Source organism: Schistocerca piceifrons, chromosome 4, assembly GCF_021461385.2.
Source record: "Schistocerca piceifrons isolate TAMUIC-IGC-003096 chromosome 4, iqSchPice1.1, whole genome shotgun sequence".
Classification (NCBI taxonomy): domain Eukaryota; kingdom Metazoa; phylum Arthropoda; class Insecta; order Orthoptera; family Acrididae; genus Schistocerca; species Schistocerca piceifrons.
In genome coordinates this window covers 508,758,303-508,775,386 of record NC_060141.1, presented here as the reverse complement: position 1 = coordinate 508,775,386, position 17,084 = coordinate 508,758,303, and the positions used below count along the sequence as shown (strand labels likewise).

Below are 17,084 nucleotides of genomic sequence, written 5' to 3'. Positions count from 1 at the left end.
TTTCCTTTCCTGTTCTACACGCAAATGAAGAGAGGGAAGAACGATTATCAGCCACCGCAAGAGCCCTAAATTCTCTTATCTTCCTGGTCCTTACGGGAAATTACTTTGGCGGCAGTAGAATCGTTCTGCAGTCAGCTTCAAACGCCGCTTCTCTAAATTTTCTCAGTAGCTTTTCGTGAAAAGAACGTTGTAGTCCTTCCAGCGATTCCCGTTTGAGTTCACGAACCATGTCCCTAATACTCGCCTGTTGATCGAACCTTCCGGTAAAAAATCTAGCAGCCCGCTTCTGAATTCCGTCGATATCCTCCTCTAATCAGATATGGTATGTTTCCCAAATACTCGAGCAGTATTCAAGAATGGGTCGCTCTAGTATTTTGTACGCGATCTCCTTTATGGACGAGCTACACATACCTAAAATTCTCTCAATAAATCGAAGTCGACCATTCTCTTTCTTGTGGGTCGCCCCTTGAGACTTCCTTATTGGTACAGTCGTAGCGGCCTTCCTTCCGATGATTTTTGTCTGGTGTCGCTCTGAAACACACGTGAAACATTACATTAGAGTATCGGAAGGACAATTTCAAGTCGTTGGAGCGAGCGAGATGCTGCAGGGAAGACGTTGAACTCGCATTCGGGAGGACGGCGTTAAGAACAATTCGTGTTTTATATCCAATGGGATAAAAAAACTGTCGTAGATACATTCCTTCTTCCAGTGCCGACTTAATATTCTAGAATGCCGCAGCAGTTGTTCAGCTATCTTTTTTTGTATGTTAAGATGGACACACACACACACACACACACACACACACACACACACACACACACACACACATCTTTTGTCTGTTAAGATGGACACACACACACATATGAATAGACCACATCAACGTCTTTGCAATATGAGGGCATTTTTTTCACGGCATAAACTACAAAATGCTAGTAGGAAGTAAATACAGCTGCCGTCACCTCGAAGGTTAGTTGGAATACCGGTGCTTTATTAGACACTATCCTACTGAGGGTGAAATGCCCTTGCCTTCCTCCGATCTTTGAACTGATTTACCCAGCATGTCGTAGGACAACTCACACTATTAACATGGATTTCATACCATGGTGCAACTTGGCATTATTCACATTAACAAATCGCTTTAAGTAGTTGAAAAAAAGCATTTAGTGACTGAAAAAAATTTAGGATCACACGCCGTACCTTGTGGCCGTGGTGGTACTTGGGGGGTAGAGCACTAGATTGTACTCTTGTGGTTCTAGATTCAATCCTGAGTAGAGGCGTATGAACGGAGGTTGTTACTCTTACCAATCCCTCCAGGAAGGCCCCAAATCCACTGAGCCTCCTGTCAAAATGAGTACCGGGGGTCTTTCCCGGGGGTAAAAGACGGCAGGGAAGAGGTATCCGCCACCCCCTCCCCATCGTAGGGTCGCGGCGAATGGAAAGACTGTACCCTACCAGCAGGCAGTCGGCGACAATTATATCACGAGCTAGCGTCACGGACCCTGTGCCTTTGGATTTGTAGTCTAGCATCTACTAACTCAATCGAAGGGTCACAATACTAAAAGTCGAAGTACAAGTAAAGCCCACTAAGTACTTATACTGGCTGATTATAATTAAAGCGCAGCTACTTACGAAAGACAGTATGGGCTGTAATTACCGTATGGCAGCGAAACTTGGTAGATATTCTAAAGCGTTAATGTGAAATCGATTTACAGTGGAATAAAAAATAGCTCCAGTTTTGGCCACCACGTGCAAATATGATGCTGTGAATGCGAGAAAGACATATAGAAATGTTTCCGTATGTAATGGATTAGGAACGAGACGTGGGCAGAAAAGGCCAAACAAGTGAGAAAGGCATGACGTTGGTTTCATTACTAACTGCCGCTTACACAATTTGTTTAACATGAGTATCGATGACGTCGACGCGATACTGCATCCGTAAAAAGACGTGATCAACAGTTGCTCACAGCAGTTCTGGTGGACCAGCCGCTGTAGCCGAGCGGCTCTAGGCGCTTCTGTCCGGAATCACGTGGCTGCTACGGTCGCAGGTTCGAATTCTGCCTCGGGCATGGATGTGTGTGATGTCCCTTAGGTTAGTTAGGTTTCAGTAGTTCTAAGTTCTAGGGGACCTCAGATGTTAAGTCTCGTCACGCTCAGAGCCATTTGAACCATTTGAGTTCTGGTGGAATCTGAGCACCGTGTCAAAAATGGCTCTGAGCACTATGGGACTCAACTGCTGAGGTCATTAGTCCCCTAGAACTTAGAACTAGTTAAACCTAACTAACCTAAGGACATCACAAACATCCATTCCCGAGGCAGGATTCTAACCTGCGACCGTAGCGGTCTTGCGGTTCCAGACTGCAGCGCCTTTAACCGCACGGCCACTTCGGCCGGCCAGCAGCGTGTCAGCGTGTTTCTGTATACTGGCCTTCACGTCAGGTAAAGACCGAACGTGTTACTGGTAATCGCGTTCTTTTAAACATCCCCAGAGCCAAAAGTCACATGGATTCAGATCAGGTGAACTTGCAGACTGTGGATCTGGAAAACCTCTGGGGATAACACATTCGTGGAAGGTTGCCTTAAGCCGATCTTTCACTAGGCGAGCGACATGAGGTGTTAGCCCCCATCGCATGAAAGCAGTGGTTTCCACACAGTTGCGCTCTTCCAAAACAGGAATCACATGCTGCACAAGGAGGGCTTGATAACGTGCATAGTTGACGGTACACCTGACGGGTCCTCTGGGCGTATTCTCTTCAAAGAAGAATGGACCGAGAATAAAGGTGGATCGAATCCACACCACACAGTCACATGTGGTGAGTGCAATGGCTCTCCGTGCACAAGACGTCGTTTAACAGTACCCAATATTCAGCAGTCCTGTGTATTCACTGCACCCTGTATGTAAAATGTGCCTCGTCCACAGAATATTGCGCGGGCCACTTCGATCCGTACCAGACGCTGAAGAGCAAATTCAGAACGTTACTGCGGATCATGAGGTTTGAGTTGCTGCATCAAGTGAACCTTGCATGGGTACCAGTGTAATATATATCGCAAAACTTTCCGTGCTGTTGACCATGGAATGGTCCATTCTCGTGGCACTGCATGAGCCCTAGCACTAACCGGGGACGTGCTGCATGGTCAGCTACGACAACAGCGACCTCGTCAATAACTTCCATCGATATACGACACCTTCCTCTTCCAGGCGCTATCCGTGGCTCATGCGTTATCGAATTTCATTATCATCATCATCTTTAAACCGCGTAATGATACCGGGCCTCTCCTCAGACTTTTCAGTCGGTTATACTTTCTCAATGAAGAACTATAATTGCTGCTGTTCACATAAAATAGTTTCACTAACAGCACATGGCCTCTATTCTCGGTAGCCATACTGTTCACTCACTTTATGACTTATCAAATGACAGCGAGGATGTAATACAAACAGTATACAGCGCCAGATTTGCTCCTGGTGGTCATAATTGAAACTAATTTTTTTTCTAGGGTATATTGGTTCCGCATTATCGCATTAGCTTATTTACCAAGTTTCGTTGCGAAGTGATAATTACAGCCTACACTGGAACTCCATGAGAAGCTGCACTAACCACCTAATATTAAGACACTCAGCGAGCATACCCAAACAAACTTTTAGTTGTTAACTATTGTTTATCTCTTAAAATTATATTTGTAAAGTAATAAAGTCTACAGTTTGGGCTACCAGTGAAATGTACCACAAACATTTTCATTTATTTTATGTCAAAGTAAAAGAGAGGTAAATTGAATGTCGAAGGTAAAAATTACATTACTTGTGCCGATATCTACATCTACATCTACATACATACTCCGTAATCCACCATGCGGTACGTGGTGGAGGGTACCTCATACCACAACTAGAATCTTCTCTCCCTGTTCCACTCCCAAACATAACGAGGGAAAAATGACCGCCTATAAGCGTCTGCACGAGCCCTAATCTCTCTTATCTTGGTGGTCTTTCCGCGAAATGTAAGTTGGCGACAGTAAAATTGTAATGCAGTCAGTCTCAAATGCTGGTTCTCTAAACTTCCTCAGTAGCGATTCACGAAAAGAACGCCTCCTTTCCTCTAGAGACTCCCACCCGAGTTCCTGAAGCATTTCCGTAACATTCGCGTGATGATCAAACCTACCAGTAACAAATCTAGCAGCCCGCCTCTGAATTGCTTCTATGTCCTCCCTCAATCCGACCTGATAGAGACCTCAAACGCTCGAGCAGTACTCAAGAATAGGTCGTATTAGTGTTTTATAAGCGGTTTCCTTTACAGATGAACCACACCTTCCCAAAATTCTACCAATGAACCGAAGACGACTATCCGCCTTTCCCACAACTGCCATTACATGCTTGTCCCACTTCATATCGCTCTGCAATGCTAGGCCCAAATATTTAATCGACGTGACTGTGTCAAGCGCTACGCTACTAATGGAGTATTCAAACATTACAGGATTCCTTTTCCTGTTTTATTTCTAGTGTCATAATTTCAAAACTATGTTTGTGGTAGGAAGTGGAGCTCCTCTATTCTGACGTTCACCGACGGAGACATGACGAGAGAGGCGAGGTCTTGACCTGTTGACGACTTGCGCAGCGGCATGCACACTTGTGTCCTCGCTTTTAATGTACAGGTGTCGCGGCAGCAGTGGCGACCCGGACTTCCTCTTGGCGCCTGGGCCCGCATGTATGAGGGTGTGTTTTTGTGTGTGTGTGTGTGTTCCATTACTGTCGCAGATGTGTGGCCTGCACTGAAATGAGTTTTCCGCTGTCCGCAGGTCCGACCCCATGTGGCCCAACAGCCTGGCGGCCGGGTGAGTAGATTGCCTTCATTAGCCGACACGTGGCGCGCACGCGTCCGCATCGCCTGCCACGCTCTCTTGTTTGGCCAGCCGAGAGCCGCCGCCGCCGCCGCAGCCACTTCGCACTCTTCTAACCCCATCTCCAGCTGCGACACCTCGCCTTGCGCCGGCAATGAAGCTGGCACGAAAAATTTGCCAGCGCTCTTTAAGAAATACAGTGAATTAGCTTGCGTGCTGTTGTAGTCTTCAGACGAAAGGCTAGTTTCATGGAGCTCTTCAACTATTGAAAGATGACTATTGTGTCAGAGACGGCAAAGGACTGCGAAGATCAGTTAACGTAAAGGGTGTTGTCTTGAAAACAGGTTACAAAACTATTTTTTAATAAATAGAAAATACTTTCCTAATGTTCTGCGACATATTATTTGGTCACGAACCGGCTTCTTAGGCCATTGTTAGGTGACAATTGAATCTCACAAACACAGTTAAAATGGCCTGAATCCTACACTTATATTCCTTATAAGGGGCAATCAAATGAGAACAAAACACCCGCCACAGCGGGAATATGAAGTCAATTCACACAAATGTGATCACTATACGCGTTAAGGCTTTTGTCCCCCTGGGAAACAAGACAATCAGTTCTTGTTTCGTAGATGGCGGTCGGTAACTGACGGATCCACAGCCGCACCAACTCTTGCATTTCCTCGTCCGACTGAAACGGACGTAAACACATGTCTTTTTCAGGTCGCCGAAGATGTGAAAATCACACGGTGATAGATCCATGCTGTACCGAGGATATTGCAGTATTTCCCAACTAAATCGCTGAAGCGTAGCCGTCCTTGTGCAGTTGGCAGTGTGGTGGTGGGCGTTAACAAGCAGCAGAATGATTCCATTCAGTAGCATTCCTGGGTGTTTTGACTTTATAGCGCGTCGTAGTTACTGCAAAGTGTCTTCATACCGCTGCGCATTGATTGTGGTCCCACGCACGATGATCAGAAAGAGAGAGAGTGGAGGAGATGGTCTAAGAGAGGGGACAGAGGGATGAAGAGACAGGGAGAGTGGAGAGGAGGAGATAGTTAAGAGTGGGAAGATGAGATGCACAGACAAAGGGAAGAAGAGGTAAACACAGAGTGTGTGAGGAGGAGATGTTCAATACATGTGTCAAATCTACAAGTGGGTGGAACTGTGGGGAACCTACTAGTATATATATACAAATCAGTTTGGTTGTATGTGTGTATGTATGTCTAACATCTCCCAAACATCAGGATCGATTTCAACCGATTTTGACAAACAAATAGCAAACTTCATGAGTATCAGTACTGTGTGGTTTACAACTCTCTAGCTTCAGCAAGAGCAGAGATACGAGCAGTAATTGGCTTTCTGCCAGTGGGCCCTTGAAATATAGGCTACCCTGCATGACAAAATTGTTTTGAGAATAGTATCAGCCTGTTTCATTAACCGGTTGTGCAGAGGCTACACAAGCAGATTGGTTTAGATAGGTAGAGGAGGGCCTGACGCCTGACAGAGAGGGGGGCAGGAGGTGATGGATAGGGAGGGAGAGGGCAGGAGGGGATGGACAGAGAGTAGACAGAGCAGGGCATAGACAGAGAGTGGGGAGGGAGGACAGAGAAAGGGAGAGGAGGAGATGGTAACGGAAAGGGGGAGAATGTGATTGATGTAGATAGGGGGAAGAGGAGATGGACAGAGAGAAAAGTGGGAGGACATGTAGATGTACAGAGAGAGGGAAGAGAGATGGACAGAAAGACAGTGTAGGAGGAGATGAGCAGAGAGAGGGCAGAAGAGATGGGCAGTGAGGGGGAGAGGGAGGGAGATGGGTAGAGACAGTTGGGAGGAGGAAGGCAAGGAAGAAATGGACAGAGATTGGATAAGGTTAAGGACAGAGATGAGAGAAGAAGGGGACTGAGAGAGATGGGGGAAGGGGATGGGCAGACGGTCCAGGTGGAGTCTGACCAAGAGTGGGGCGGGGGGGAGACAAGGAGATGTTTATAACATTTGCGCAAATGAACGCACAAGCGAGTAAAGCTGTGGCTAGTAAATGTATATCACTGCACATAAATGATAGACTCATTACTCCTCCAATACAGTATTGGCAATAAGTCACCGAAAACAATAACAACCGAATGTTACCTAGAGGTGACCTTCTGGAGTGACCTAAAGTGGAATTATCATATACAACTAACTGTAGAAATACCAGATGGCAGACTGAGATTCAATGAAATAATCCTAAGGCAACGTAATTCATCTGCAAAACAGTAACTTTCAAAACTCAAGTACTACTGATTGTTGAGTGTTAACATTAATACAATAATTCGTGAAGATACAGAGAAGAGCTGTGCGTTTCCTCAGAGGCTTGTCTAGTAAGCGCAGTACGGACTTGCTCATCACACTGCAGTTGCAGACGTTACAAGAGAGGGTCCGTGATCACAGAGATGGTTACTGTTAAAATTCTGAGAGTACGTTCAAAGAAAAATCAGTCAACATGTTGCTTCCTGCCACAAATGTCTTGCTAAATGACTGACGAGACTGCTAGAAAAATTAGACCTGATACAGGGTTTTTTGACAACCTTTCTTCCCATGCACCAACAGCAAACGCAACAAGGAAGCGGAAAAGGGATGATGCTACTAGAAACACCCTCCGTCACTTATCTTGGAGTATCTTGCAAATACGCACGTAAATGTAGACTCCGTCATGGTACATTATAAACTTCAGAAAAAAACACGTCCATTTTATCGTCTAACTATGGTAACGCTGGTCCTTACAAAGTCTTCTGCCAATTTCAGGAATGTTCCTAAGCCTCGGTTGTCCGTAATACAGTTCGATCGAAAGACGAGCACATAAAAATGAGAATTTCTGTAAACAGGATTTGCACTGGATTGGTACATTCAGCCACCGCAAGACAGCACCATAATTGTTAAAAACAAACGAAGATTCCAGTGTAATTCAAGTGGCGCCTGTAGCACTGCGCAGTTCATTGCTTGGTAAACATGTCGCTTTCCCAAGAACAACGAGTTTTCATTGTTGAGCAATATTTCACCACTCATTCGCATATACGTACTGTAGACACATTTCTTGGGAAATGTCCAGATGGTACAGTGCTAAACAGTTCAACAATAACAAGATTAATCGTCTGTTTCCAGGAATGCGTATCACTTGCAGACAAGTAGAGAACCGGGAGACCGGTCAGTTTTACATACGATAAACTGGCTCGTGACATGCTTGTGATGCTGCTTTCGTCTTCAAAAGGTTTAAGCAGATCATGTGTTCAATCTTAGATTTCGTATGGTAGTGCTCAGAAAGAGATGCGTAGGTTTAAATTTCGTGCACGTCATGTTCGTAGTGCACAAAAATTGTAGGCGCTGGATAAACAAATGTGTCTACTTGTACTGTACATGGTTTCAGTCATTTTTTTACATCCATGAAATCGCAGAAATGGGCAAGGTTTTTTTTTTACGTGGGCGTTATTTCACCTCAATCGACACGTGAATAATCAAAACACCAGAATTAGGCCAAGTGAAAATCTACATGTATTTCATGAAAACACTTTGCACTGTCAGAAAACTGGTGTGTTGTTTGTGGTATCGTGTTGTCGAGTAATGGGCTTCTTCTTCCTTTTTTTTCTTAACCTACTGTGAACAGTATTTCATATCAATAAAGAACTGCACAGTTATTTAGTTTGTTGAGGCAGACGAAAGTTATCGCTTGTTGTAGCAGGACTGCGCCACTTGCTCCATATCTACTGACAAGGGACCGCGCCTACTATTCTTCGCCGATTTCATCCCAATGAATGATAATTCCGGGCTTGGTCACAAATGAAAGTGGCGGAACTGGGAAATCCAGATGGCCAAGCATTTAGAAAAAGTAGCATTTCCTGGTGCGAGCCAGGCGAGGCATGAGCCACTTATGTTGGAGTAGTTTTCTGACAGTCGACGTAGGGGAAAGAGTACAGAATGGTGATCCGCATGTCTTGGATTTGAGTATTTATGAGGCGACTTTTTTGTTTTCAATATTTATGTTACTTACACTGCAAACAAACTAAAGTTAATAATTTTGTAGAAGGCATGAGAAGGAAAGACAAAAGAAAATTTGGTATTCCAAACACATTCCCAGAAAGGGATTTTAAGCTGTACACGAGAACCTCATACATAAAATTAGATACTTCTGTTATTTTACAGTGATGATTTACAGGTGCTACGGTGATATGTATCATAAAAAGCAGGAGAAGCAGTAATTTTCTTGACATCTTTGAAACGTTATATACGGCATATTTTTACAATCACGTGGTTGTTTTACAGTTTCTATACAAAAACAAGTTTGGCTTACATCCATAAAAGGCTCTCTGTCGTAGGACAGTTTGGCATCAAACCACGCGTAACACATAACTTCGCCAAATTTTGCAGAGGATAGCTGGTTATGAACAACGAAATGTATTGTGATACAGTCTTTCGGGATGTGATTTCTTTTTCTCTTTCGATGAGATAAGAGCAATTTTGAAGCTTTTCGAGCAAATTGTTTAGCTGACGATAAAAACAGGCATCACACTATTTTTAGCGGGGTGAATCTGGGGGAGGGGGAGGAGTAATCACATGAATGAATGTCGTGCGACTAGGGCCTCCCGTCGGGTAGACCGTTCGCCAGGTGCAAGCCTTTCGATTTGACGTCACTTCGGTGAATTGCGTGTCGATGGGGATGAAATGATGGTGATTAGGACAACACAACATCCAGTCCCTGAGCGGAGAAAATCTCCGACCCAGCCGGGAATCGAACCCGGGCCCTTAGGATTGACATTCTGTCGCGCTGACCGCTCAGCTACCAGGGGCGGACAGTAATCACATTAATACAGCATAATGGCAATAATTATTCATCTTTAAAAATCTCGTAGCGTAATTAGAGATTTGTTTGTCCTCCTCACGAGTCAGTTCAAAATGGTTCAAATGGCTCTGAGCACTATGGGAATTAACTGCTATGGTCATCAGTCCCCTAGAACTTAGAACTACTTAAACCCAACTAACCTAAGGACATCACACAACACCCAGTCATCACGAGGCAGAGAAAATCCCTGACCCCGCGGGGAATCGAACCCGGGAACCCGGGCGCGGGAAGCGAGAACGCTACCGCACGACCATGAGCTGCGGACTCACGAGTCACTTAACAGAAGAAATTTGTCCTGCTGCACATAAGGTTTCGTCACATCAGATACAATACATTGGACATTATCTCTGTTTATTTGCGGTGTAAGTAAAGTAAAAGTTAAAAAGAAAGTTTCCGTACAGGGACTCGATCTCAAGACCCTCGTATTACTGGCCTACGCTGTTTCCCCTGCTCCAACCGGTGCCTGGAAACTATGCCAGCGCAGATGGCTCATGTATCGTCAGACCCGTGCCAAAAACGCTACTTTTTCTAAACGCGTGGCCATCTCGAGCTTCCATTTGTGTCACTTTCATTTCTGACCAAACTGCAAATTTGGACGAAATTTGTGATAACGGGTAGGCACGGTCCCTTGACAAGCCTTTAATTTCGTAAGCGAATTTCTGGGTGGTCGAAGCATCTCGAAAGGCTCTTTTTATTTAGATATTTTTTTCCCACGTAAATGATACGTCACTTTCCTGAGTGGAATAACCGTACACGTCTCCATCGTCGAGGTTGCTTTCGCTGAGCAGTGACGTCGCGCTGCAGTTTCCGCCTCTGCCCGCAGGCGAGAGCCTACCGTGCGGCGACCGCGCAGTCGGTCGGTAATGCCCTTTGTTCCCGACACAATGAACAGGCCTCGTTGCCTGCCGGCAAGCGAGCAATGGCCACGGGCCGGGTAACACGATGAGAGTGGCGTACCCATTTACTGATTGCACGTATCGCCTCCCATCAGCCGAGCGAGGTAAATCACGAACCCCGCTGCCAGTGTTCGACACAGCTTGCGTGTGGCTCGTATGGCGGTGAGCACGTACTCTGACCACTGCCCGATACTTGGCTGTCTGTAAAGCCGTCATCACACGGGAAGTGATTGTCATCGTGCAGCACGCTAGACAAGGATTCCATCGTGGTTGGTACACGTTTAGCAGTGAGCTGGTACATTACACGAAACGCGCTCCTCGTAATGATTTGCGACTGTAGCGCTCTCCTGCACTGTACGAGACTCGCAAATCACACAGTTTATTTACGAAAATGGGCACTCGTAAAATTCGTTCACTAGCTCTAAAAAAATGGCACAGTTCCTCTCTTCTCCATAATGCTAGCCATGAAATTATATATCCATGAACACGATACAAGGCAAAAAGGTAAGTTCTACGACCAATCAGTAAGGATACCAGCTCTTAGGACTTCACTACAAATAATTAGATATACCATTTAACATACTTAACCTATAAGATAAAATTATTTCATCTTACTCGCAGATAAATCCAAAGAAATCATTTATTTGTTGCAGTATTACTGCAGTATTACCTATGCTTCGCGCGCGCGCGTTTGTGTGTGTTTGTGTGAGTGTGTGTGTATTTTTTTTCACACGATCTACATGTATAAAAGGCAGTAATCTGACTGAGTAATCATCACTCGAGCACAATCCTAAGTGTAGTAACTTGAAATTTCGAGAGGATGTTGATCTTATACTGTAGGCATCGTTTAAGAAGGGGTTTGTCGAAATTCTACCCCTAAGAGGATAAAATAGGGGATGAAATGTTTTTCGAAAATATTTCGCTTTTTAGGCAATTTTGAAGGTAGACCTATGAAAATTGGCACTTGGTTTACTCAGTCAGAAACAAAGAAATAGATCTACGTGTTTCAGCATTTTTGGAAATTTAACCTCTATGGGGGGTGAAATAGTGTGTGTAAGTTTTTTTGAAAATATATCACTATTAAAGAACTACTAAAGCATTTTAAAACTACATCTATGAAAACTGGTATCTGACTTCTTAGTTAGATTTAAAAAATACGTATTTCAGTGTTTTTGGCAATTCAACCACCTAAGCTTGTGAAAGAGGGGATGAAAAGTTTTAAGGAAATATTCCGTCATATTGAAAATTTTTAAAGTTAAATCTATGAAAATTTTTATTTTTCTCTTAGATATAAAGAAATATGCGTTAAGGGATGAAAGTTTCCATGGAAATACCATCACAATAAAGCGAAAGGTGTGATTAAAAAACACCTTGGATCCCAGCTACCAGAATCGCTTTTTGGTCATAAGTACATTCGGGAAACACCAAGCTTCTACTGTCTTAATTAGCGTGGTGTTGCAATTGCTAAGCAACATAAAAATTCGATTAAAGAAAATCAAAACAAATATGTGCAGACCATATAGTCTAAGCGACTAAAGCAGCGGGTGCTAAGCTAGTCATACACAGTTTATAGAGGAATTATGTATCACATAATCTGGTGAGTTTTTTGAATGAATAAAATATATAAACACTTAACTGCAATCGAGACAGGCAGTGTTGCAGAAAGCAATTTGCAGTTCATTGGCACATGTTCCTTGGCATGCTCACAAACTCACTCCTGAGAGAGAGTGCTGTTTTGTATATATAATACGAATGTTACTGTACATACTTCTATTAAATTAATAAAAATAATAAATTAAATAAATAAAGGCGTTGAACGCGATCTTGCATCTCATGTCCTGACTTGTCTTCATGCGGGTTGTTGTGGAATGTGAAGTACCATGTTGCATTATCAGGAAAATAAACCAGCACCTCTTCCACGAATGGTTTCACGACCCGTCTGAGGATGGCTTAAGGCAGTAGGACTGGAAACCCGTATTTTTCTGCATGCAGATCGGGGCAGTGCGGCTGTGTTACGTTACTGACTGTTGTTCCCTACGCAAACGTGATTTGACACTAGTGTCACCTGACCTCACCTGGGCGCGTGCACTCGTGTTATAGCAGTGAGTTTCAACTTTTTTATTCTTAGTTTTTACTTTATTACTTCATTTATTTTAAGACATTGCAAAAGTTGCACGAGGCTTTGCTGTTCTTTCTTCGAGTGTTCTCCACCAAAAGGGACCCGATATCCGAAAGCAAAAAAGTTACTTAATTTATACAGCAATGTGAGAATTAAATTAAATTAATAAAAATAAAATTAAGAACGTAAATAGCTAAAGGTATTTTACGTTAAAAATTACTTCAACAGTGAAACAGTCAGCTCCACTAAGGGTGAAATATACATTTTTTGTAGAAATTAGAAAAAAAACAAGCTGCAGAGAGTAGATAGAAGTACGATACACGTTGTATTAGAGAAAGCTTTTTATAGTGTTGACTGGAATACACTCATCGAAATTCTGAAGACGCCATAGATAAAATACTGGGATCGAAAGGCTGTTTACAGCTCGTACAAAAACTATACTGCAGTTATAAGAGACGAAGAACGTAAAATGAAATCGGTGGTTGAGAAGGGAGTGTTACATGGTTGTGACCTATCCCACATTTTATTCAATCTGCACAGTAAACCACCGATAAAGGTAATAAAGAAGAAATTTGGACAGGGAATATAAATTCACGGAGAAGAAATTACAACTTTTACATTTTCGATGTCAGAGTCAGCCAAGGACTTGAAAGAGCAACTGAATGAAATGGAGAGTGTCTTCAAAATAGGTTATAAGGTGAACGTAAACAGACATGAAACAAGAGTAATGGAGTGTAGTCGACTTACATCGGGAAATGCTGCGAGAATTAGACTAGGAAATGAGAAGCTAAAAGTGGAAGATGACTTTCCCTATTTCGGTAACATAATAACTGATGGCGGTTGAACTAGGAGGATATAAAATGGAGCCTGGCTGCAGCACGAAAAGCCTTTCTGAAAAGGAGTAATTTGTAATATTGTTGGGAAGTCTTTTGTGAAGGTACACTGAAGCGCCAAAGAGACTGATATAGGCTTGTGTATTCAAATACAGAGATATGCAAGCAGGCAGAACACGGCGCTGTGGTCGCAACGCCTGTATAAGACGACAAGTATCTGGCGCAGTTGTTAGTTTGGTTACTGCTGTTACAATCGCACGTTACCAAGATTTAAATGAGTTTGAACGTGGTGTTATAGGCGGCGCACGAGCGATGGAACACAGCATCTCCGAGGTAGCGATGAAAACAAATGGTTCAAATGGCTCTGAGCGGTAAGGAACTTAACTTCTGAGGTCATCAGTCCCCTAGAATTTAGAACTACTTAAACCTAACTAACCTAAGGACATCACAGACATCCATGCCCGAGGCTGGATTCGTACCTGCGACTAGCGGTCGCGCGGTTCCAGACTGAAGCACCTAGAACCGCTCTGCCACGTCGGCCGGAGAGGTAACCATGAAGAGGGAATTTTCCCGTACGACCATTTCACGAGTGTATCGTGAATATCAGGAATCTTGTAAAACAAATCTCCGACATCGCTGTAAAACAAATCTCCGACATCGCTGCGGCCAGGCCGGAATAAGATCCTACAAGGACGGGACCAACGACGGCTGTAAAGAACCGTTGAACGTGACAGAAGTGCAAATTGCTGCAGATTTCAATGCTGGGCCACCAGCTTGCGAACCATTAAACGAAACATAATCGATATGGGCTATCGGTGCCGAAAGTCCATTCGCGTAGACTCGATGACTGAACGACACAAAACTTTACGCCTCGCCTAGGCCCGTCAACACCGACATTGGGCCGTTGGCTTGAAACACGTTGCCTGATCGAACGAGTCTCGTTTCAAAATGTATCGAGTGGATGGCCGTGTAAGGGTATGGAGACAACCTCATGAATCCATGGACCCTGTGTGTCAGCAGGGGACTGTTCAAACTGGTGGAGGCTCTGTAATGGTGTGGGGCGTGTGCAGTTGGAGTGATACGAGTCTGATACGACTCTGACAGGTGACACGTACGTAAGCATGATCACCCGCATCCGTTCATGTCCATTGTGCATTCTGAGGGACTTGGGCAATTCCAGCAGGACAATGCTAATATTATAGAGCATAGCTGCAAGTACTTCGCAAGATGCAGAAGTAGAAGAAAACTTTATTTTTAGATAATAGTCCTGAACGGGACACAAAATTTCCACGTGAAGTATATTCCTTATTTTAGATTGTCAACATTGTAGTGACATCGTCCACTATGTTACACTTTTATCCCTTTTTTTGTGTATGAGATTTCCTACTGACAGTGTATGGTCATATATGTGTGGACTTTGTGTTTTTTTTATGCAGTTATTTCCGTTTCAGTACTCTAGTGACAACAACTGGCCTTCGAATGATTGGTTATACTGACATAATCTGGTAACATGATCACTTGCATATTTGCTACCTGTATCTCCCAAGTTGTGTAAGATTTACTTCCGTTCATAGGCTCCAATGCTGAACTGCAGTCCCTTACCGCGTGTTGGTCGTTCACAGCGGAGCCCGTATCACTGCCACAGTCCCTTTCCCTAACGCGCCGTTTGCGCAGATGCAGGCCAAGTTACTTTTTGCTCTAACTGTATAACGTGTTTGTGGCTGTATGATTGTAAAATCAATACCATCCTCTCGTTACTTTCATTTATTCTCCTCGTTAGCTTTCAGGCAGTAGGCGAGACTTCAAACTCATTTAAATCTTGATAACCTGCGACTGTAGCAGCAGTAACCGAAATAACAACTGCGCCAGATACTTGTCTTATATAGGCGTTGCGACCATAGCGCCGTATTCTGCCTGCTTGCATATCTCTGTATTTGAATACACAAGCCTATATCAGTTTCTTTGGCGCTTCAGTGTACCTTCAGAAAAGACTTCCCAACAATATTACAAGCGAATATTTTGCACTTAACGTGCAAAGAAAGCAGTAACATACTAGATGTTTTAGCTTGTCATTATCACAGGACGAAGTTGTGGCTGTCTGAAAAGTGCACGGTGCTGAAGAAGCGTACTGAGGTAGTCCTGTGGTCCTGACAGAACTGCCAAAGTTGCGCCACTCGCTTTCCTCGAAAACTACCTGTCTGAAATATTTTCTACACAGATTTAGCAAATTTTATAATTCGATACGAGGGTTTAAAGAAAAAAAGAGTTTTTAATAGTGTTACTTAAATGATCTATACTGATGGAAATATTGCACACAACAAATTAAATCCGTTATAGTTTTAAATTTACAACTTGCATAAAATTTGTAAAAACATGAAAGGAAAAGAAATTTTCTACCATATTCTTTATGACTGCTACTACACACTGGATTGATAAATGTGTAACTGGGATCAGATTTTATTTACCCTCCGTAAATTTATTAGCAGTGCTTAAATCATTTAACAGAAATAAATTAAAAAGGGCTGTACTTAAGTATAGAGGGACTATCTGTTTCCATATATTGTGTTTTCCGTTTCCTGTATTTGAACTAAGCGAACTGATTCATTATGTTATTCAGGTGAGGTCTAGCAGCTGTGTCGCATTGTATCGATAAGGTACAACGTCGGCTTTCACTCACACTTGATTTTTTTATTTATTGAACCTGCATCCTCAAAACGCTACAATCACTAACATTGACGTAAATATCCTCAACGCTATTTCGATGTTTGGATAAATATCTATTAATCAATACTTTGAAAAATTGGATAACTGCTTCAGGTTGAGATACTACAACACCGGAGCGAATTGGCAGTAAGAACTCATATGTAGAAATTTAGCGATCCATGTGAACAAAGCGCACTGTTGCCACATAATTATGTTAGTGATTTGCGTCTATTCGCATTAGGTCGCTTCTTTATGATGCTGCTCGGGCTAAATGACTGTAGAAATGGCACTGTGAACAACATGCGTTTACAGTAACATGTTGATGAAAAGGCCTCTTCTCCTAGGCAGAAAGTAGGAATACTAGAGTTACGAAAAAGCGATCTGGCAACCCTGTGTTATTCTGTTTGTGTAGACCTGTGTTTCATCCCTTCCAGACGCTCCCTCCGAGTTTCAGCTCCGTACAACCACCAGTGAAACTGGTTTGTGTGTGAGTGTGTTACAAAATAGAATAACGGAATATAGAGCAACGCTATGTCAAGTTTTGTTTTAGACTTCGGGAATATGCGAACGTGACCTTTGAAAAGTTAGAATAAGCCTATGGGAAACATTCCTTATCAAGAGCACACGATTTCACTGCCACAGATCATTTTTGGAAGGCCGAGAATAAGCTGAAGATGAACCTCGCTCAGGGAGATCTTCAACAACTGACGAAAACGCCAAACATTTGCGTGCTCCTATAAGATCAGAAAGAATTTGTTCCACCAGGACAAACTGTCAACCAATTGTTATTAAAAAGCCCTTGAAGGCTGAGGAAAAGGGTGACACGAGTGAGACT

The 17,084-nt window shown here is 43.3% G+C and overlaps 1 protein-coding gene across 1 annotated transcript in view; it reads left to right on the top strand.

Annotated features, from left to right (window-relative positions):
- Window positions 1-17,084, top strand: part of LOC124795952 (homeobox protein OTX2-B-like) — a 332,264-nt gene that overhangs the window by 126,762 nt on the left and 188,418 nt on the right. The window contains exon 2 of the mRNA XM_047260031.1: window positions 4,787-4,822. Within this exon, the coding sequence (XP_047115987.1) occupies window positions 4,787-4,822 (36 nt within the window). The remainder of the gene's footprint in view (window positions 1-4,786; window positions 4,823-17,084) is intronic.